Source organism: Castor canadensis, chromosome 16 (assembly GCF_047511655.1).
Source record: "Castor canadensis chromosome 16, mCasCan1.hap1v2, whole genome shotgun sequence".
In the NCBI taxonomy this organism is placed as follows: Eukaryota; Metazoa; Chordata; class Mammalia; order Rodentia; family Castoridae; genus Castor; species Castor canadensis.
In genome coordinates this window covers 85,659,313-85,683,091 of record NC_133401.1, presented here as the reverse complement: position 1 = coordinate 85,683,091, position 23,779 = coordinate 85,659,313, and the positions used below count along the sequence as shown (strand labels likewise).

At 38.2% G+C, this 23,779-nt stretch overlaps 1 protein-coding gene and 1 pseudogene across 10 annotated transcripts in view; both read right to left on the bottom strand.

Annotated features, from left to right (window-relative positions):
* Ranbp17 (RAN binding protein 17) overlaps positions 1–23,779 on the bottom strand; it is a 281,635-nt gene that overhangs the window by 230,521 nt on the left and 27,335 nt on the right. For 9 of the 10 annotated variants that reach the window (XM_074057769.1, XM_074057776.1, XM_074057770.1 and 6 more), the window contains 7 exons: positions 13,885–13,989; positions 12,101–12,266; positions 9,914–9,987; positions 8,719–8,838; positions 6,247–6,393; positions 5,524–5,696; positions 4,487–4,680 (listed from right to left, as the gene is read on the bottom strand). In XM_074057769.1, the coding sequence (XP_073913870.1) occupies positions 4,487–4,680; positions 5,524–5,696; positions 6,247–6,393; positions 8,719–8,838; positions 9,914–9,987; positions 12,101–12,266; positions 13,885–13,989 (979 nt within the window). The remainder of the gene's footprint in view (positions 1–4,486; positions 4,681–5,523; positions 5,697–6,246; positions 6,394–8,718; positions 8,839–9,913; positions 9,988–12,100; positions 12,267–13,884; positions 13,990–23,779) is intronic. The other variant, XM_074057771.1, reaches the window with a different exon arrangement.
* LOC109696987 (cyclin-dependent kinase 20 pseudogene) lies at positions 19,191–19,948 on the bottom strand (annotated as a pseudogene).

Here is a 23,779-nt window from a genome sequence, read left to right as displayed (position 1 = left end):
TTAACTTGATTTTTTCCTGTGAAATTTGCTTCTTAGTTCACTGATTTCTCTTCTGTTTCCTTCTTCTTCCTGTCGTGGGGTTCAATCTGCTCCTCATTCCACTTCCCTATTTCAGCCAGTGACTGACTGCTCAGGTGATCGCCCACCTCAGCTTTCCCGTGCTGGGCTACGGCGTGCATGTTCGTGTTCAGTTCCTTGCTCTAAACCGAGCTGTTCAATACATTTCCTTTGAGTTAAATCTGCTGCTGCATTTCCATTACTGGGTAGTTCTATCTTCATTTACTTTAAACTATAATTTCTTATTGGAAAACAAATATGCAAATTGGAATAGATTTGAGGCAAACTGTGCCATAGCAGATTTTTTTATAAGTGGCTAAACAGAGTTTAAAAAGCAAGTTATCAGCAGAAGAAAATGTGCTAGCACAAATGCAGCATTTCAATACAATAGTGCATAGCTCCATAAACGTGGACTGTCCACAGTCCATGCAGTAACAGGTCCCCACTTGACAACACAATGACAGTCCTTAGAGAAAGCTACTTTAAGACCCAGCCCAGATTCCTTCTTTGACAAACTCATCTACACTGACATGTGCGGAAGGTCATAGATATATCCAGAGTAGACCACATGCAACATGCTACTTGACCACTTTTCCAATAGTTTCAAGGCAATGACAATAGGGAAGAAAGCATGGAGGAATAAAGTCCTAATTACTGTTCATGAACACTTTTTGTGACAGCAGGGGGTAACATTTTATAAATAAGTTACAAAGAAAAGGCAAACGAGTTCGTACAAGAAATCTGACAACTGTACAATGTCTTCACCTGCTGTCACATGCACAGTGCTTCACACTTTATTTGACCATCCCATCAACCTCTCCATCTGTGACCGTCTCTACAAACCCTGACATCGCAAGGTGAAACTCAGCTGCACTAACGCAGTCCTTGCCATCCTGATCAAACACAAGGATGTTTCTCCAGCTTCCTGTCTTTCACCTTCTGCATCACTGTCAAAAACTCAGGAAAGGCAACCTTGACATCACCATCAGCACCTCCTTCATTAGCCACATTCTGTACCTCTGCCTTAGTGGGATTCTGCCCAAGAGACCTCATTACAGTCCCAATCCTTTTGCTGTTACACTTTCATCACCATGGTTGCCAAAAAGCAGAAAAGCTTCTTTGTGCTCTGCGATCTGCTCTTCAGACAGTTGGTCACTCAGGTTTCTGAGACGTGACCACATACAACCTCAGCTTGCCCACTACATTCAGACTCATTTTATAGCTCTATTTTTAAGTTTCCCTAAAGATGACTTCTCTTATCTGTAAATTACTTAGAAACATGTATTTTAAATCCATGGTAAAGATCTAATGGTCATAAAAATTCTGCTTTCATTTTTCTGAAAATCTCTTTGGTCCATCCTTGTTCCTAAAAGATGGGTTTGCTGATATACAATGGGATGGGAGTTATTTTTGCCCAAGTCTTTCAGAATAATTCTCCATCATGTTTTGTTTTCCATTTCAACTGTTAAGAAGTGAGCTATCGATGTTTTACATTACTTTGTAAGTCATCTTTCTTCTCTAGCTATTTTGAAAATTTCCTGTTTGGGGATTAAACAGTGGTGAAAGTAGTGTTATTTTTTATTTCTGACTGGAACATTCTGGGCTTGCTATGGAGACTTACACCCTCTGTGATTCAGAAAAATTTCCAGGTGGAATCTCCTCAGGGAGCACCTCTGCTCTGAACATTGTGTTCTTTCTTTCTGGGACTCAATTTGACACATCTGCCACTCTCATACCATCTTGTTAACTAGTTGTCCAACATTTTCATTTTCTTTTCTCTTCAGTATGCTTCAAAATTTCTTCAGAACTGAGAGTTTTAAATTCTTTCCTGACTTAGGACTAATTTGTTATTTAATCCATTAAATATTAAATCACAAAGTTTTCAATAGAAAAGTTTTCTTAAGTTACAAACCTGCAGAAGATATTTACAATTAAAAAAAAAAAAAACCCAAAAGGACTTGCGTCAAAAACAAGGCTAGGGGCTGGTATAACTCAATGGGAGGGTGCTTGTCTAGCCTATGCAAGGGCCCTGGATTCAATCTTCAGCACAGTAAAGATATTATTATTATACAGGTATATGTGTAATGTATTAAAAGTATTCCTATAAATCAGCAGAAGATAGACAAATAATCCAATGGCAGAGGGAAATGAACCAGAGAGGCACACACCTCACTGAGGACAGTACACCAGCAATCAATGAACAGGGCACAACGCTAGCTTTAGTCAGGGTAAAAAGTAAAGTACTCAGGAAGGGATCACCTTGACTAGATTGATAAGATGTAAGTCTAATAATGTAAGCTGTTTGAGGATCTAAGTCAGGGTAAGCAAACTATGGTGTCTTGGTTTACAAATAAAGTTTTGCTGGAACAAAGCTGTGCCTAAGGCCTACAACTGTCTCCTAGCTACAAAAGCAGAGCTGACAGATTCAACAAAGTCCTGAGACAGTTACCACCTGACACTGTAAGAACAAGTTTGCCAATTCCCAACAGAGAGAGATGTAGACTCTTCAATACTATTGGTGAATGTAAAGCAAGAAAAACACTGGATAAAAGTTCAACATTATTTACTAAAATTGAATACGTAATCCAGGCAGACAACAATCTTTACCGCAACACAGACTGCATTAGCAAAAAATAGGGGAAATAACAAATACCCATTGACTAGGGAATCATGAATAAATTGTGGCATATTTAAACAATGCAATAGTACAAAGCAGTAAAAATGAAGGAATGACATATATCAATACAAGCTCTCACAAATGCAGAAAAGTATAGTATGATTCCCCTTTTATGAATTCAGAAATATGCAAAGCCATGTACTGTCCTAGAATGCCCACATGCAATTAAACCAAGAAGAAAAGGCATCAATCTATAACCCCAAAATTCAAGACTGTGAGTGTTTTCTGTGGTGGGAAGGAGGACAGAGTTGAAAGGTAGGAAAGGGCACTGCACAGACTTGCATGCCAGGCTCTAAGCCAGCTGATGGCATCTGTTATTGCAATTCTGTCTCAAGATGGCTAGTGTTTTTTTTTTATGCAGTTGGTATTTAATGATTCTTAACACTCTAAAAAAAAGAAAAAAATCAACAACTGAAGACAATGAATACTGCAAAAAGTATTAGTGACCCCGCAACTGATTTATAAAAAATCAATCCCCAATAGAATGGACATTGAGAGTAGAAGTTTTTCTTGACAGTACTGGGTGGCTTACAAACACATGGCATACAATAAACAAAAGGCATTTTCAGAAAACATTATGAAAATGTAAAAGATAATCTTTTTAAGGATTCTTAAAGAGTTGACCAGACATCATTGGAGTAAATTTGACTATGATCCCTTACCACACTCACTTTCCAGACAGGATAAGCAGCAAATGGGGGGGTGTGATCTGAACCTATAATGAAATTGCTTCCTATTAGAAAAGTATAAATCCAGTTTCTTTCTTATTAAACGCTCCATTTTTAAAATCTGAAAATGTATTGTTCTATTCCCTGCTGTGTTCCTTGAACATAGAGAAATAAATGTGCCCTCCTTCAATAAAGAATCAAAGACAAAATGAGAAACGTAAGGAACTAAAGTATTAAATAGCCAGTAAACACTCAGTACACCTGAGCCGCCCCCCAGCCCTTTTAGATGGGGGTCTCATGATTTTTGCCAGGGCCAGCCTGGGCTAAGACCCTCCTACTTACACCTCCTACGTATTTGGAGTTAAGGACGTGAACCACCACCCCCAGTTTTTTGGTTGAGATGGAGGTCTTGCTAACTTTTTTGCCCAAGATGGCCTGGAACCGCAACCTTCCTGATCTCTGCCTCCCAAATAGCTGGGCTGTTAGGTCTGAGCCATCAGGCCCGGCCTATAACAAGGCCTTAATATACTTTTTTCTGGGTGAAATTTGGCTCTGACTTTACAATTGACAAAAAAAAGGAGGAAACACGATCAAGTAAAACACAAGTCCTGTCACCCTGGTTGCTCAAGGGTCACTGCCAGATTTTCTTGATGGTGAATCAGCAGTGAAGTATTTCTTAGAAGTACTTAGAATCTTAGACAGGAAAACTGAAAATCAACTATCAAGGCACAGAAACACCCAGAATAATAAAATTAATGGTTTGCTGAAGGGCTAGAAATTGGGGAAATATATAAAAATAATTTTCACTTAGCCACTCCACCAGCCGTGTGTGTGTGTGTGTGTGTGTGTGTGTGTCTGTGTGTCTGTGTGTCTGTGTGTGTGTCTGTGTGTGTGTCTGTGTTGGGTATTTTTGAGCTAGGGTCTCACAAAGTATTTGCCCAGGCTGGCCTCAAATCATGATCCTCCTGATCTTTGCCTCCTGAGTAGCTAGGATCACAGGCATGAGCTGCCAGTACTGGGCCTTAATGATACTGTCTAGTGTTTGGCATGTTATCCACACCATAGTCATGTCAAGTTTACTGACCTTCTTGAATTGCCATGTCCACAGTCATCCCAGAAGCTGAATGCAGAAGTTTTTGATAATTCTGTGCATTTTGGTCAAACAGCTGCACAAGCAGAGTGCACGTCTTTTCATACTCACACCTGCTGACAGTGCACAACTGCTCCAACTGCTGGAACACTGTGGCAGTGTCATCCAGTGGGTCGTCTAGGTGATCTCTGCAAACACAAGAGTAAGTGTGCAGACAACATCAGAATGCAATGAACTAGTGTCACAACTATAAAGCTTTTATGTTACATGAAAGTCTACAAAGAATAAAGAAAGAAAAGACAGATGGGTTAGAAGGTAAGAGATAAAACTATGTAAGATAACATGATCGTGTACACAGAAAACACCAAAGAAATGACAGAAAAGCTGCCAGAACTTACTAAAGTCACAGTGTGGAGGTGCTACTACAGACTGCAATGAACAACTAGAAACTGTCAAATACAAAAATATTATATGGGCTAGTGCATGGCTCAAGTGGTAGAGCGCTTACATAGCTACCAAGTGCAAGGCCCTGAGTCTAAACCCCAGTACAAAAAAACAACCTATCATGCAAAGAACACAGAAAATACTAAGTAAACCTAACTAAACACATGCAAGATTTGAAAGCTGGAATGCTAAAAACACTGATGGAGAAATCCAAAAGCTGAGAACATTTAAAAGCAGACATGCTCGTTGCCCATGGTACAACACAGAGGAGTCTCAAATGCATTGTGCAAGTGAAAGGAAGTAGGCTTCAAAGCCAACATTCTAGAAAAGACAAAAATTACAGTTTGAGAAAACAAATCAGTCATTGCCAGAATTGTGGGCTGACTACAAAGGGACCCAAAAATCACTTTTAGGATGACAAAACTAATCAATATCTTGATTGTGAAGGTGGTAATATAACTGTAAATACTTGTCAAAACTCACAGAACTGTATACTGAAGAGAGTGAATTTTAACATTTTACTTCAATCTTAAAAAATTCCAAGATGCAAAAGGGAAATTATAACAGAACATGTAGTTTTTTAATACCTCACAACTACGGCAACAGATTCCAAGCGGGAAGTTATAAAGGCCTTGGTGATTTCGGGTGCATAAGTGTCCAATAAGTGGGGTTCAGTTGACTTCACAAAAGGAACTGATGCTACCATTCTTTGCCACAAAGTTAATAAATAATGAACACTGTTGGGAGCAAACTCCCAATGCTACAAAGAAACAAAGCAAAATTTATTCAAAATGACACTACAGCTTTCTAGACTAAGAATCACAGAGCAAAATTACTAAAGATACATCTTAAGATTAACTTGTGTTCTGATCATGTAACTAATAAGCGCTTAACACAGCAAGGTTATAAGTGCAAAAGCACACAGAAGAAATTAGTATCTTCATTATCACACCACTCAGGAATGACCACTACTAACATGTTACTGTATTTCCTTTTAATCATTCCACAAGTATTTTTCAGATTTAACATCATGTACAAAACATTTAAAAACCTCGCCCCCAACTTAAGAAAACAATTTTCCAGTAATACAACCTAAAAATACTCGTTTCTTCACATGTATTTTACTACAATGCCCCATGTCATTCTTCAACAATTAGACATTTAAGCACTTTCTCAATTTTTATTATTATAGATGTCACAATGAATTTTTTACCTAAAAACTATGCAAAGAACATTTTCAACAAGGTATTTAATGGGTGTTTAAAAAAAATACCCCATCAAGCTTTACATTAACTCTGTATCTTACTTACCTGTAGACTTGTAATAGTAAAATTAGCAATCAATCTGATTACTTCGGGGTATTCCTTCACCATAACAAGTTCTCCCAGCTGATAGTTTGTCTTCAAGCGAGCCAAAAAGCGACAGAATTCATGGTAATTGCCTGGGTCAGACAAGCCCTAAGTCATGGGAACAAAGAAAGACTTTCAAACAACCAGTCTACCAAGAGTAAAGTTTTTACTAAGTTGCCTAGTTTTCACAGCAACTACAGTACTTTGTTGTCAAGTGATTCCTGCTAGATTTAATGTCAATTATTAAAACAGGGAATTCCAAGTAGAGCTGTGGGAAGAAGCTTTGTACCAATATGATCAAAATATGTCTAGGCACCTATTACACAAGGGGGTGTGTGTGCACTTGTCTTAAACAGAAGCCAACTATGATCTTAGAAAGATATTTATAATGAAAAGTAACAATGGGCTCCTGAAACTCTGCCAAGGAGCAGTACAGACCAGACTTAAGTTAGATGACACAAGTGTGCACACAAATAACAATTTTTTTTTGTGTGTGGTACTGGGGTTTGAACTCAGGGACTTGCACTTGCTAGGTAGACCCTCTACCACTTGAGCTAGGCCTCCAGTCCTTTTTGCACTAGGTTATTTTTCAGGAAGAGTCTCACATTTTTGCCCTGGGCCAGCCTCAGACCACAATCTTCCTAGCTAAGCTTTCTGACTAGCTGGGATTATAGGCATGAGCCACCACACATCCATCCCCCAAATTTCTTTTAATTCAATACTAACTGAGTACCTGCATGCACTGTGCTCCCAAGCTAACTCAAATCTTTAAGTGGGTACTCATTCAAACAAATCACTGCATGTACGGAACAAAGTCTAACAAAATACTTACATGATATACAGATGACTTTGGAGTATGAGAAGAGTAAAGGGAACAACCAGACGACCAGACTGGTGTGTGGCTCAAGTGGTAGAGCACTTGCCTAGCAAGCACAAGACCCTGGGATCAATCCTCACCCCCCAAAAAAGATCTACCCATTTGTCTGTGAGCTCTTGAAAACAGGGCATATGTATTATTTCTATAACTTGAACACTTTGCAGTATATATTGCAGCTGGTATGAAAACAAATTTAGAAATTTCTAGAGAAAAGGTTAGATCAAAAAGAATTAACCTAGAAGGTAACACCCACGCACAGCAAATCAATGTGAGTCCCTATATAGCCATCCTTATCTCAACCAGCAAAAACCCTTGTTCCTTCCTATTATTGCTTATACTCTCTCTACAACAAAATTAGAAATAAGGGCAAAATAGTTTTTGCTGGGTATTGAGGGGGGGGAGAGGGAGGGGGCGGAGTGGGTGGTAAGGGAGGGGGTGGGGGCAGGGGGGAGAAATGAACCAAGCCTTGTATGCACATATGAATAATAAAAGAAAAATGAAAAAATAAAATAAAATAAAACCAAAAAAAAAAGAAATTTCTGATTGATACTGAAAGAATATAAGAAATTCCACTAATAGAACTCCATAGAAGAATATAAAATAGTGTCTAATAACCAAGAACAGATTCCAAAAAAAGACCATTGGGTAACTGTACATCTTCTAGTAGATGCTTGTGATTCTAAAATAATGTAATATTTAAACTAACTTTTACAATGAAACATGTGACATTGACATAGTATCTTCAATATATGGGTTATAATGGTGAATTATAAAAATAACATTTTTAAGTGTTTTAAATATTGGTGAAATCCTATTTATATTCACATAACAAGTAAATTTTAAACTTACACTAACAGTGAAAAGATAAAACAAATGCATAACCCATAAGATGTTCCTGCAAATTTAAGTGCTTTTTATGGGAGGATCACATTTTATTTCTGTACAAAGATATTATCTGATTCCCTTTCAAACAAAAGTTATTATTAACCAAGAGGCTTAGGTAAGCCTCTTAAATTATCATTTATCCTTTTAAAATCTGTAATTACAGACGTTTTTAAGCAGTAACAAAATCAAAAGCAATGCAAAGCATTTTCCCAGGCACTCCAAAGCACTCATTACCAAAGGCTTTCCTGTCCTCTAAAATGAGCACCCAAGGAAACCTCCTTCACTAACACAAAGTAGATTCTAAATCCACAAACTCTCATTTGTCCACAAGAGGGCAAAAGACATTAGCTCATAATTTAAAGCCACTTACTTCAATGTTAAATTTCACATTTATATCAGGTGTCCTTGTTCAGAAGGTGGACACACACTCTGAGTTAGTTTAACAAGTACAAGCAAAGAACAGAAGCAGAGAGAGAAGCTTAAGATATAAGACCTCTATTCATATCTGCCTAAAAGAAAAAACAAAATTGCCTTTTTTCAGTACAAATGAGACCTGTAGACGATGAATATAATCTTCCAGAATCATAGTAAATTCATGAGTTTATTATGTGCCTTTGAGCAGAAATACTATTTCTACATACTAAGTATTAATTAGATTACTTCATAAATACCTGGGGGTTTTCAAGTATCCTCTTTACTCCCCTAATTAAATTACCAAGGTACTTGGCACGTTCAGGACTGCTAAATAAGGACCTTCTTGTCGAAGCAAACTGAACTAAACATGAAAGGGCCTAAAAACAAAACAACACAAAAATTCATTTTAATTTTATAAGTATCTATGGCCACATACAAGGAATACTAGTCTTTAATTAAAAAGTACTTAGTTTTAATGATGTAAAGAATTATAAGAATATACTACTACTACCAGCCACAAGCCTTCTCCACCACTAACATCCTACTTCTGTGTAGTTTCCATGTATGGAATGAACCAGAACAGGGCCTCCACATGCACATGTTCAGGAGGTCCAACCACTTACCACAGCCATTCAGTGTGCAAATGTTTGACAAGTACTGTGGCTCATGCACTGTGGATCCCACAACAGAGAAAAATCCTATCACTTGGCCCAATCCAGCACATCCCAAGTGAACTCGGTCATGGAAGTTTACACATCCACTAGCATCTTCAGGAACAGTCTGGAACAAACTGTTGAAAGTGACTTTCTAGAACCTCCTGAAGAGTAAATGAGGCCTGCTTACCTTTCCAATCTCCAGACAAGTTCACTACTTAATTCTAGTGGTACTGGAAACTTCTTAAGTGAGAGGCCCCAGATTGGCAGCTTTAAGACCAGAGTGACTTTTTTTAGTCCACAAATGTGCTTGCCTGATTATTTTAAAATTAAAATTAGCTGTCGAAATTTAAATGTTTCAGTTAGATTTCACACAAAATGTCTGGTTCTCTTTTAAGGGTGAGAATTGGAACAAAAGTCAGAATACTCCCTTTTTTTAGGTATGCTCCAGTAAGTCACAGCCCCTCTTGTCAAAATCCAAAACTGAAGAAAACAAAGAACAATCCTCACTACCCACCTCTGATTGCAGGCCTGGGAACATCAGTATATTAAATGCAAAGCACCCAGGGCTCGAGGCCTAAAGGCCCAGGTTTAATCTCAGGCCAGTATTTCCTTTGCTGCCCTGCATCTGTGACTTTCCTATTCTGGATGACACCTGTCATCCCAGAACTGTGGAAGCTGAGGCAGGAGGATTATGAGTTCAAGGACGGCCTGGGCTACATAGTGAGACCCTTTCTCAAACAACAACAAAAAAATCCACAAGCATTTTTAAATGACATAATGAATAACTTTTACTTACTAACTGAGACAGTAGTGGTGGAAGAGAATGATACAAATTGAAGAAAAGATCCAATGTTTCTGGCTCCAGGAAAACTAGAAGAAAATTTCTAATACCATTACTTTGAACAGAGATCTTAAGTATGTATTATTACGCAAACTGAGAACTCTAAGACCTGTATAGTGGCCACTCTTTCCAGTTTGAGCTATTTTAAATTCCTGGCTTCTTACCTTGAGAGATGAAACAATACAGATAGTAATTAACTAAGATGGTCTTTATTTCTACATAGCATCTACAGTTCCAGGTAGGACAGTCTTACTGTTTTCATGGTAAAGTAACAAAGACATTGTTTAAAAACTGAAAAAGCATCAAAAAGTAAACAGCACTGAAAAAGGTGACATTAAAAAGAATAGCTATATCCTAACCCATTCCCACTACTGTTCAATATACTTGCATGTTTCCAAAGAGTCTGTCCTATCTCTTCATTTGATTTTTTTAACTTTAGATATTTGCTAAACCTTTATTTTAATGTCTGAGGCTTTACTTGCCTAACTACTTATCTTGAAACTACACCTCCACCACTATGATCACAATTTGTGATCAAGCCTAAAGTGGTTACATTTATTATAATTATGTAAAGATCTCAACAGCTGAGCCAAGACTATACTATAATTATATCACAATACTCTCTGTACTTAACCATCACATCTTTTCTGTGCTTCGCTCTACACCCACCTGTTGCTAATTCCTTCCAAAGGCTCTGATGGATGCACTGAATGTTCTTCGTACCATTTTCCACACATTCCACCGCACCAAGTAACTCATCATATCCATTCTTCCTCCCTGTCTCTCAAAGGTTTTAACCTCTTTATCACACAATTGTCTCCTTTTTATATCTATTCATTGTCATCTGGGTTGAGATGTCCTTTTCCCAAATTCCCCACCCCGTCCCCCTTCTTTTGTGGTTCTGGGGTTTGAACTCAAGACTTCACCACACTACACAGGCACTCTACCAATTGAGCTATGTCTCCAGCCCCCAAATCCCTTTCTTCTATATTCTTGGCTTGTAAAGGAAATAACTTCCTAAGAGCAAGTACATAAGGAATAAATTTGGTCTGGAAAGGTGTTTATTCTCTTACATGTGATAATTCCATCTAGACTGGAAATAATTTTCCTCATAAATCTGAGGATATTACTGCTATTAAGAAGTCCAACACCATCCTTCTCACCCATGCTTTGTAGATGACTACTTCTCCTTTCTCCTGCACTTGAGGACCCTTGTTACCCTCCCTGCAATGCCATGATTGTGAAGCTTACTGCTCGTTTTTCCATTCATTATGCTGGGTACTTGGTGGCACCTAAAATCCCCGAACTTACACCTTTATCCTGAGAACTCTTGGGGGTATTATTTGTTTTCAATTCTTTCTGTTTCTCTGTCCTCTCTTTCTACAACTCCTAATAGTTGAGGGCCAAACCTCTCAGTTTTATCTTCAATTTTCTTCTATGTTTTATTGTACCAAACATCTCCTTGCTTTCTTACTCTGTTTTCTAAATTTAATTAATTTTCTCTTCCAACTCGTCTACTCAATGCTTTGCTAAATGACTTTTAAGTCTAGAATATTTGTTAAACTTTCCTGTTTAAAACAATGTGGGTGGGGGTAGAACAGACATGGAGCGGCAGCCACCCTGCTGCACAGGTGGTAGAAAAAGACCCTGCTCAGAGTGCAGACTTCTGATCAACCCTTTCAGCCCATTTTCTGCCTCTGACTTCAGGGGTGCTAAGTGCTATTTTTTTTTCTGGGATGTGGGGAAGAAATCATTCCTTTTTTTTAGCATCCCCTCTCCAATAAAGTAAGTTGCTTCTCTGCTAAGTCATTAACTTTCACTCTGCTATAACTCTAAAAAATACTTTCACATCTCTTGCTAATTGTTGGATCCTTTCCCACTGTTTATTTGAAAGTTTCCACACAGAACTCTTGATTTTTCCTCCTAAATCTGCTTTCCGTATAACTCTAGATCTATCTTTTCTTTTTTGCAAAATCAAAATAGGATAGTTACTGTACTATGGACTGGGGTTCTGGGTATCAGTAGCAACCATGGGTGCTCTTTTCTGACTGTGAACCAAAAGCAAGCCATGCCTACAAACCTCGACTGCTGAGTTCTGTGCTGTGGATGCTGGCTGTCCCTCCTGGTAAGCTTTTCTCTCACCTGTTCTCCAGGAGGTTGGGATCTGCACCGTGCAAAGATCATCTGTAGATTCATCTGCTGAGCTGCCAATGAAGTCAAAGTTGAGGCAGTTGAGGACCAATTTCAAGACCTGCATCACCAGATTCTGTTGACCTTGATCCTGAAGATCTAAAGGTTTGGCCAACACCTGAAAACCATTCAAAATAAAACAAAACATATGAATTTTAACTACATGGATTTAAATAATTCAATGCCAAATGATAATCAGCAAAAAAACCCCAAAAAACATATTGTCCCAAACATTAGGAAAAAGAGGATAAAATCACTTTCTATAATACATTATTTTCAAATTTAATTTTGTAAAATGAGAATAAAAATGTTTACATCTGAGTACATATTGTAGGTCAACTTCTAAAGTTGTAAGAGGTGACATGCTAGGACAAAGACTTTACATAGCACAAGTGCTTAAGTATAAAAGAGTCATTAGATCAGGGTTACTTTGAGCAAGCTGAAAAATATAACCTTAGCCCAGAAAAACTGGGCTAACTTCATGTATAAAGGAGCCATCCCAGCTCACAAAAGCTATGAGGACCATTTGAGTGTGGGAGGACACTCATGAGCTTCTGGAGGACAATCGTGACCAATGGTGTTTGTCATTCTGACACAGTCAGGAAGGATGGTACTATAAAGACATGTTGTGAAATGCTTGTAGAGGAAATGGTAAGAAGTTTGGGATTCTTCAAGAATAATACAAAGAAAGAAAGTAGATAGTGAGGGGTATGGATAAAACAAGACTGGTTGTGAGGTGCTATTATTTAACTAGTAGATGGGTTCAAAGGCATCAATTATAATATTCTATCTATGTTTGTGTACATTAAACTTTGTCCATACTAAAAAAAAAAAAATTAAGAAAATAGAGGTTCTGTCAGTCTGACCTAGAGTGGCAATTATCATGTTACTATACAGGGTAAGCATCCCTATTAAAAAAATCCAGAATCCATAATGTCCTCTTCAAACTTTTGTGAACATCCATAGGACACTCAAGGTGGTTTGGATTTTGGTATATTTCAGATTTGAGATTTATGGATTAGGATGCTCAATTGGCAAAGTCAATGAAAATATTCTAAAATCAAAAAACAAAATCTGAAACACTTCTGGTTCGAAATACTTAGGATAAGGGCCACTTAAGCTGTACAGAGAATTGAAGTAAACACAAACACGTGTTCAGTCAAATATCCTTGGGGAAATTATGTACGTGCCAACTCATAAGCTTGAAGAGCATTATGAAATCCCTACTGTACAACAGAATACAATACAGTTCTGAAGCAAGCTATGCTTAATGCTCCACAGGATCTTACATAGCCAACGGGGAATCCCTGCTTCCCCAAAAAATTATTAAAGTCGGCTACCTTGGCAGAACTATGAATAAAATTTGATACCTGATTGGTTAAAATTTACCGTCATTTCATTTTTAATCTGTACCCCATCAAAATATAGGCAGGCAGAAAAAGAAATTAAGATTCAACTAGCTTCTGCAACTAAGAATCGACAATAGGAAGACCATGAGACTACTAAGTAAAGGCAAGTAGTAAATTTTCCTTGGGTTTTACCTTTTACACCCAGTGGGTAAAAGTGAAGTCCTTCGAACCTCATGAAGGTTTGCATAAATTTGCTGTACTTAAATTAAGTCGGTATATGACAATCCTTTTAAAGGCAGAATTGGAGGGGTAAATCCATTTGAAATTCCTTTGTGACTCTTAAAATTTTCTAAATACTGTAGAAAACTGAGTGATTAAATAACTTACCTCTTTTAAAAGAGAGCATGCTAGCACTAATATATCTTTGAGAGAAGTATCACGAAATGAGGTAGCTATTTTCCTGTGTTTTGCTGAAGGTCTAGTATAATCAACCTAAAAATATCAAAATGAGTTAGTTTAACCAGACTTACCAACAAGCAATGCAAAAATTTACTAAGAGAATGGAAATAATGGCTAAAAAATCATAAAACACATATCTATAAGAGCTTTCAAAAACCTATTGGGATATGTGACTTGCTCGAGATTACTCAAAGACAAAGATTACTTTGCTTGTCAATGACAGACAAAGGCTTAAAACCCAATTTCTGGACTATTTTAATTTAGTGCTCTTTTTACAGACCACACTGATCCAAAATTTAAAAGGCAGACTTGATCATACTTTCAGAGGCAGTATAAAAAATGCTCATTATAAAGTAATACCCTATCAACTTCTGAACCACATACCAAATTTCACATTATATAAGCAACAACTTCCCTATGTCTCAGATGCCACCTATATAATTAGAAGTCTTTAAAACTCTTCAAATTCTAACATTCTTGAATCAGCCAACAATTAGAGAAAAATTCTTCTATATGAAATATTTTTACATTTACCAAACATGTCACTGCTATTCTGAAAAGGAAAGCAGAAACTATGATCAAAAACTGATGTAGAATTAAATCACCAACTAGCCTATCAAGAACATAGTTACACAATACCAAGTGGAGCAATGGGAAGAAGAAAAAGGGATGGAAACCATTCTCCCCCCAAAAAATAAGTTAATATACAATTCAGAGGGAAACAAAGAAAATGGATACCCAGTTCTGGACTCCAACTAAACAAAGATAAACGACGCCAAGGAACCCAAAGATGCCCACAAGAACATCCTCAAAGAAGAAATCCTGAAAGTAATCACTGAGAATTTCATGGAGATGTTACTAGACATGGATAACCAAAATGTACAAGAAGCACTCAAGAAATTTCAAGACACCAAAAATAAAGAATACAAGAAGACACAGAAACAAATTAATGAACTCATAGGCATCCTTTTTTTTAAAATAATTTGAAATTTATTTCATTAAGCAAGAAGATACTTTCACAATTGTGTAAACCTATAGTAAATACATTTCTTGACATAAAGACACATTTGCAGTGAAAATATTACTACTGTAAGATTGCATAAATAAAATTCCTATTATTGCTCATGCAATAAGGTATTATACAATCATGTTAAAATAAGTATTCTATCTACAATAATATATAATGGAAATAAAATGTACTATCTAAATAAAATAAGAGTCAATTTTAAATCATCTACTTAGAAAAGACTATCCAGAGAATCCTAATCCCATAACGAAAAGTATAATCATTGAAGTAACCACAGTTATTTAAACTGAAAATGATGGGTCAGTATAAGGATATTTTTCTAAACATCAAATGTAAACTTTTTCAATTATGTTTGATATATTTAGCATACTAAAATTTTGAGGACCTCCTGTGGCAATGAAATCTCTTGATGGAATATAAACTTCAGAGGCTCCATGCATGTTTTCTAGAGGCGGTGGAAGGAAAAGAGGCCGCTTTTTCATTAACTGTCTCCTTGGACCCATTGGATGTGGGACTTGTGACAGGAGGAATAAAGTCAGGGCCCACTACTTGGCTTCCAGCAGGCAGAGATGAGTCAGGCACATTTGAATTACCAAGATCTTCACTGGTATCATTTCTACTGAATTCCATTTCAGAAGGATAGAGAAAAGCCTTCTCTTCAGATGAAGGTTGATCCAATGGTGAGAGGCCCTGTTGGCAAGGCTCTTCACCACGTACTGTATGTGGAACATCAGGTGAATAAGAATGTTTGATTAAAAGTTTGTTTTGAAGCCTAATTTCAATTAATTCTTGTCTCATCTGCTCGTTTTTTTCCTTGAAATAATGGAGGTTTTTTTCAGAAGTCTCAACTAACATCAAAGAAAGCTGCTCTTTTTTCTCATATTTAACAACTTGGTTTTGATAATAAAGAATGTCTGTCTGCATTTTTTTTTTCAAGATATCTGGCTTGCATTTTGTAGCTCTTCAGTTCTCTAGATGCATAGAGGATCTTCTCCACCACTTTGGAAAGTTTCTCCTCCATCTCTAGCCGGCAGTTGCCTTGTGCTATTAAGTTTTTGTTTTGTTCCCTACTATTACATAGATACAGTTCAGTCATTATGTTAACTTTGTGCTGAAGCATCTGATTTCCATTTTCAAGCTGTGTATTTTGTGATTGTAAACAAGCTTGTTCTGTCTGGAGAATTTTAATATGCTCCATGAGGTCTTGATTGATTTTATTCACTTCACACAATTGAGTTTCAATCTGGTTTCTCTCTCCTTCTAAGGTTTTTAAGTATGCGTTTAATTTTGCAGCATACATCAGTTTCTTCAAAGCTCCTTTTGGCTGATTTTCTAGGTAAGCTGCCTTTTCTGATCCATCCGTCATTTCTAATTCCAAGTCACCGTCACATATATCTTCTCCAAGTATAGCAGTCCAGTCTTTCATGTTCAGCAAATGGGCAGTCAGAGACTGGATGTGATCTTCTTGATCATTTAGAACTTGTTGTGCATGTACTATGGAATCTTCAATTGTTATCTTCTGTTTTTTAAGTTCACACACTTGTTTCTTCAGGGATTCAGTTTCTTGTAAAAGCTGTTTTTGGTGTGCCTGAAGTTGGGAGTTTTCATTCCAGGCATCCTTCATTGACACCTTCAGTTGTGCTTCAGTGTTTTGATGTGTTAGGCAGGCTTCTTTGGCTTCAGCTCGTTGTTCTGTTAGGGATTTTAGTCTATCTTTTAAGACTTGCTCCATTTTTGATAACTTTGCCCTCAATTCACATTGTTCAGAATGTTTGCATTTTTCTTCTTGTAGCTCTTTTTCTACAAAGAGTATTTCATCTTCCAGTTGAGATTTGGATCTCTCCAGCTTTTCATAGGTTGCCTTCAAACTCTCTACTAGCTCTGTTGAGCCGTTCTCAAAGCTGGCATCCTTCAAAGATGACTCTAAGTCTTCAAGCTCTTTTTCGGCAAGGCTCACTTTTTGAAGGAGTTCGCATTTTTCTTCCATCAGTTCACAAAGCTTTATGGCAAGATTTTTTTCTCTCATTGCATAAAGCCACAAACAGCACAGAAGAATAAAAAGTCCAAGGATAACCACACATATCACCGGCTCCCATGGCAATGCATATGGATTTCGGCCTAGCTTCAACTCTTCAGGACCTCCTGCCACATGCCTGAAGAATTCTCTCAGGATTAGTCTCAAGTACCACTGAGTAGCAGCCTTGGCTCCCTCCATGATGCCAGAGCAGCTGTCTGTTGCCAAGGCCTGACCAGGCCACAGAAGGCAATAGAGAACACTCAACATTCTAGATAGAACCTGAACACTCACTTGGAAACACGGACAGACCACTGTGCAGCTTGATGCGGGGGGAGGGGGTGATACCATGCTCAATGGGGCAGAACCTAGGCCACTTTCTTACCCTTGCATTCAGGTCAACACAGGTCAGCTCCTGTCCACACATGCTTGTGAAGCTCCCTGTTCATGCCACCCACCCCTCTGTTAGGTTTCAGCAAGATCTGGCTGGGAAGAGGCTCCAGCATCTTATATAAAGCTACGCAGATTTCCCATAGGTTGTAAAGCTTTCTCAGGCACCCTCATAAGTACAGTCCAAATTAAAATACTTTCATCAAGAAGGAACAGAATACACTAAGGGAGTCATATTCAGGTAAAAATGCAGTCAAATATTGTTTACTTAACACTTCCTGTAAGCAAAGTATGTCGTACATAGTGGCAGTTTCACAAAAATAATTCTCACGTTTTCAAAAAAATTTTAAGCAAGAATTTAGGCCTATTATTAAATATGTAAAAATAATACATTACTCATAAAACAACTCTGGGTTCAACCACAGAGCCAAAACTAAGGGTACTTTTTGCCAGTAAGAAGCTTGTCAAGTTAGAAGGCATATTTGTAGTCAGTGAGATTATGGTGAGGCTATGAGCTGTTTTTATTTTTTTGTATATACAGCCCCAAATGATGACATACAGCCTTTGTAAACATTTTAGATGTAATCCGTTTATGATGTTTTCAAGACTCTGATTGTCATTTCATTTAACCCCTTTTGCTTCCATGGTATAAATGATAAAAACTAGGTCTACAAAAGAGGTTTTTACTACATTTAATTGAAATTTCAAGAGCAATAAAGGGTACAAAGACAATACTCAGGGGAGGCCTCTCTGTAATTTCCATTCCACCTTCAGACCTGTGTCATTAACCACCTCTGTGAAACCTATTCAGAAGCTATTTATCTTCTCCTATAAGCACTTCTAACATTTGCTCATTGTTGTAAGTAACTGTATTAATTAGCTTCAGTTACTCTAATGCACTACGTAAGGTAGGATAAATTTAAAAAGAAGTGATTTTTATTTTTGTCATGATTCTTGCAGGGCCCCACTGACTTGGATCTGGTTAGAGCCATTTGTTGGCTTAGTCCTGAAGTGGTCCAGAGCATCTCAATACAGGAGGCAGGTGGTGTGCATGGCTCATGTAGCTCTATCACTGTGCAGTCTCTCTCCCTTTCCTTTAAAGGCACCAGGATACACTCTTGGGGCACTAGCCAATGACTTAGTAAACCCAACTATAAACACAATAGTTGGGTTAAACCTTCACCATCTTAATACCTTGAACTTAGGATCTTGGGGTTAAAGTCCTGCATGAGTTCATGGAGACAAATCCTTTTCCAGCCATAGGAGTAACACACTGTGTTATAATGATTGATGGTCATTGAGATCATAAGTGAATTCAGCCTCCTCATCTCATCCACAACAGTTCCTTCCATGTGGCTACAGACCATGGTATGAACGAATTCTTGCCAAAATCTCATAACAACTTCCTAAGAATCTGAATCTTCAACACTTAATGTTGCAGGTTTTGAGTTCTGATTCTTCCCTCTTCTCTGATGCCCTAGGATTACTTTACTTTTTAAGTGTGAGAAATCAGTTCTGCACCTTTACTGCAGTTGGGAAGGCTTTTGGATTGCAAAGTTTATACTCTAGTTTGGTGAGTTAGTACCAATGATAATTCCACTTGAAGGCTCCTAGAAGCAGAAACCTGGAGGACTCTGTGAATTCATCCTGTCACCTCTATTTCTCTTCGTCACAGTAGCAAAGCCAGTCGCATACTTGCACTCTGGTTACTGTAAAAGGGTACTTTGTGAACTTCCTATGCCAGAATCAGTGAAAGGGAGGGAGTAGTTGGTCAAATATAGGTTTCTCAGTTTCACCTTATACCTAGTGATTCAAAATCTCTAAAGTGGTAGAGCACTTGCCTTGTCGTTTTAAATCCCCATGCTGGGAGGCTGCAATGCGCTGGCGAGAAGGGTAGAGGAGGAACTGACCCAGCCATCCAAGGCCTGAGGAGAGGCACCAGGAAGCACCTCCTCCAGGGGTATCGGTGCCTATTCCTTAAAGGAGATCTTGTTGTAGTCAGGCAGTTTTGTGATCTCCAGCCAGACTTGACGGCTGGGGGTGCCCAAGATGCGAAGCACACAGCAAAGCTGCTCAATGTCATTCTCTCCTGGGAAAAGGGGAGAGCCATTCAGCAGCTCCCCCATGATGCAGCCCACATCCCATAGGTCAACGCCCTGGTCATACTGGCAGGCATCATACAGGAGCTCCGGAGCTCGGTACAACCCAATGCACGATGTTGTCGGCATGGCAGAAGGCAACACCCTTGAGCAGCACCCGTAGGTAACTCTTGACCTGTGCTGGGGCCAGTGGCTCACACCTGCATTTCTAGTTAGACACTGATTGTCCTCTATCTCCTGCAGAGCCTTGATCTCCCGCAGGGCCTGGTTGGGGATGCCCTCCTCCAGCTGCCGCAGGGCCACCTTCTTGAGGGCAACGATCTCACCAGTCTGCCAGCCGATGAGGCCGCCTTCCGCAGGCCCCGCGGGTCCGGGTCCGCCATGGCTCACTCGCGCTCCCGCCGGCCCAGCCCGAGCCAGACGGCTCCTTGCCGGGGCCGCCGCCCGCCCCCCAGCCGGCATAGCGCACGCGCACTGCGGCCTCCGAACTGCGATGGCTGCGCCGCCCCAGTGCCTGGCGCGGACCAAATAACAAATAAATGAACTCATAGGCATCCTAAATAAACACCAAAGTGAAACAGAGAACACCATAAATAGAGAGACAAATGAATTAAAGACAAAAATTGACAATATTAAAGAAGAAGTGACCCACGATATGGAAAACCTCAGGAAAAAAGAATGAAACAAACACAAAACACAGTGGAAGGCCACTCCAGCAGACTAGAACAAGCAGAAGACAGAATCTCAGAGCTTGAAGATAAAATGGAAATTAAAGGAAAAACTGAAGAGCTATTAGCTAAACAACTCAAGTCCTGTGAAATGAATATGCAAGAACTCACCGACTCCATCAAAAGACCAAACCTGAGAATAATGGGCATTGAAGAAGAAGAAGAAGAAGAGGTGAAAGCAAAAGGGATTCGTAATATATTCAATATAATAATAACAGAAAATGTCCCAAATCTAGAGAAGGTTGTGCCCATTCAGATACAGGAAGCCTCCAGGACATCAAACAGACTTGACCAAAACAGAACTTCCCAACAATATATTATCATTAAAACAACAAGCACAGAGAATACAGAAAGAATACTGAAGGCTGTAAGAGAGAAAAAACAAATACCACACAAAGGTAAACCCATCAAAATCACAGCAGATTTCTCAAAGGAAACCTTAAAAACAAGAAGGGCATTGAGTGAGGTATTCCAGGCACTGAACAAAAATAACGTCAACCCTAGGATACGCTACCCAGCAAAACTATCATTCAAAATAGATAGAACAATAAAAGTCTTCCACAATAAGCAGAAACTAAAACAATAACAAGCCACCACTACAAAAGATTCTTTAAGGAATTCTGCACAGAAAATGAAAGCAAACAAAACCATGAGAGGACAGGCAGCACCAAACCACAAGAGAAGAAAAGACAAGGAATCAGAAAGTAACACTGATTCAGCTGCACATAATCAACCCCTTAACAAAAACAATTAAATGACAGGAATCACCACATACCTATCAATATTAACACTGAATGTTAATGGACTTACCTCCCCCATCAAAAGACACCATTTGGCAAACTGGATTAAAAAGGAATATCCAAGAATCTGTTGTTTACAGGAGACCCATCTCATTGATAGAAATAAGCATAAGCTTAGGATAAAAGGCTGGAAGAAGATTTACCAAGCCAATGGCCCCCGAAAACAGGCAGGAGTAGCAATACTTATCTCGAATAAAGTTAAAATTCAAACTTACATTGATCAAACAAGATAAAAAAGGACACTCCATACTAATAAAAGGAGAAATACACCAAAAGGAAATAACAATTATCAACCTATATGTACCCAACGTCAGTGCACCCAATTTCATCAAACACACTCTGAAGGACCTAAAAGCACATACGGACTCCAACACAGTGGTAGTGGGAGACTTTAATACACCCCCATCAACAATAGATAGATAATCCAAACAAAAAAATCAATAAAGAAATTCTGGAACTAAATGACACCATAGACCAAATTGACCTAACTGACATCTACAGAATATTGCATACACCTTCGGCACAATATACGTTCTTCTCAGCAGCCCACGGAACCTTCCCCAAAATTGATCATATCTTAGGGCACAAAGCAAGCCTCAGCAAATATAAGAAAATAGAAATAATCCCATGCATTCTATCTGATCACAATGCTTTAAAACTAGAAATAACAAAAACAACAGCAGAAAATATGCAAAACAATTGAAGCTGAACAACACATTGCTCAATGATCAGTGAGTCATCAATGAAATAAAAGAGGAAATTAAAAGGTTCCTGGAAGTCAATGAAAATGAAAACATGACCTCCAGAATCTATGGGACACAGCAAAGGCAGTCCTGAGAGGAAAGCTTACAGCCATAAGTGCATATATTAAAAGGACAGAAAGACCTCAAAAAATCAATGACCTAATGCTACATCTCAAACTCCTAGAAAAACAAAAACAAGCAAAACCCAAAACAAGCATAAGGAGAGAAATAATAAAAATAATGGCCAAAATTAATGAAATAGAAACAAACAAACAAACAAAAAATACAAAGAATCAACGAAACAAAAAGCTGGTTCTTTGAAAAAAAATAAACAAGATTGACAGACGCCTGGCAAATCTGACTAAAATGAGGAGAGAAAAACCCCAAATCAGTAAAATCAGAAATGCAAAAGGGAAGACAACAACAAACACTATGGAAATCCAGGGAATCATCAGAGACGACTTTGAAAACCTATATTCCAATAAATTTGTAAATCTTGAAAAAATGAACAAATTTTGAGATACTTATGACTATCCAAAATTGAACCAAGAGGATATTAACCACCTGAATAGATCCATAACACAAAATGAAATTGAAGCAGCAACAAATAGTCTCCCAAAAAAGTCCAGGACCTGATGGATTCTCTGCTGAATTCTATCAGACCTTTAAAGAATACCAACTCTCTTTAAACTTTTCCACGAAACAGAAATGGAAGGAACACTGCCTAACTCATTCTATGAAGCCAATATTACACTCATCCCAAAACCAGACAAAGACACCTCTAAAAAGGAGAACTATAGGCCAATCTCCTTAATGAACATTGAGGCAAAAATCCTCAATAAAAAAATGGCAAACCAAATCCAACAACATATCAGAAAGATCATATACCATGACCAAGTTGGCTTCATCCCAGGGATGCAGGGGTGGTTCAACATACGCCAATCTATAAATGTAATACAGCACGTTAATAGAAGCAAATACAAAAACCACTTAATCATCTCAATAGATACAGAAAAAGTCTTTGATAAGATCCAATACCACTTCATGATAAAAGCGCTAAGAAAACTCAGAATAGAAGGAATGTACCTAACATTACAAAGGGTATATATGACAACCTATAGCCAACATCATACTTAATGGAGAAAAACTGAAAACATTTCCCCTAAAATCAAGAACGAGACAAGGGTGCCCACTATCCCCACTCCTATTCAACATAGTCCTGGAATTCCTAGCCAGAGCAATTAGGCAAGAAGAAGAAATAAAAGGAATACAAATAGGTAAAGAAAACTGTCAAAATGTCCCTATTTGCAAACATGATCCTATATCTTAAAGACCCAAAAAACTCTACCCAAAAACGCTTAGACACCATAAACAGCTACAGCAAGGTGGCAGGATACAAAATCAACTTACAAAAATCATTAGCTTTTCTATACATCAATAATGATCAAACTGAGAAAGAATATATGGAAAGAATTCCATTTACAATAGCCTCAAAAATAAATCAAATACCTAGGAGTAAACTTAACAAAGGATGTGAATGACCTCTACAAGGAAAACTACAAACTTCTGAAGAATGAGATCAAGGAAGACTACAGAAGGTGGAAAGAGCTTCCGTCTCATGGATTGGTAGGATCAAAAAAACGGCTACACTACCAAAAGCAATCTACATGTTCAATGCAATTCCCATCAAAATCCCAATGACATTCATCATGGAGATTGAAAATTCTACCCTAAAGTTCATTTGGAAACATAAGAGACCATGAATAGCTAAGGCAATACTCAGAAAAAGAGCACTGCTAGAGGTATCGCAATACCCAACTTCAAACTATATTACAAAGCAATAGCAATAAAAACAGCATGGTACTGGCACAAAAACAGATATGAAGACAAGTAGAGCAGAACAGAGGACCCGGAAATGAATCCACACAGCTATGCCCACTTTATTTTTGACAAAGGTACCAAAAACATACAATGGAGAAAAGATAGCCTCTTCAACAAATGTTGCTGGGGAAAGTGGTTATC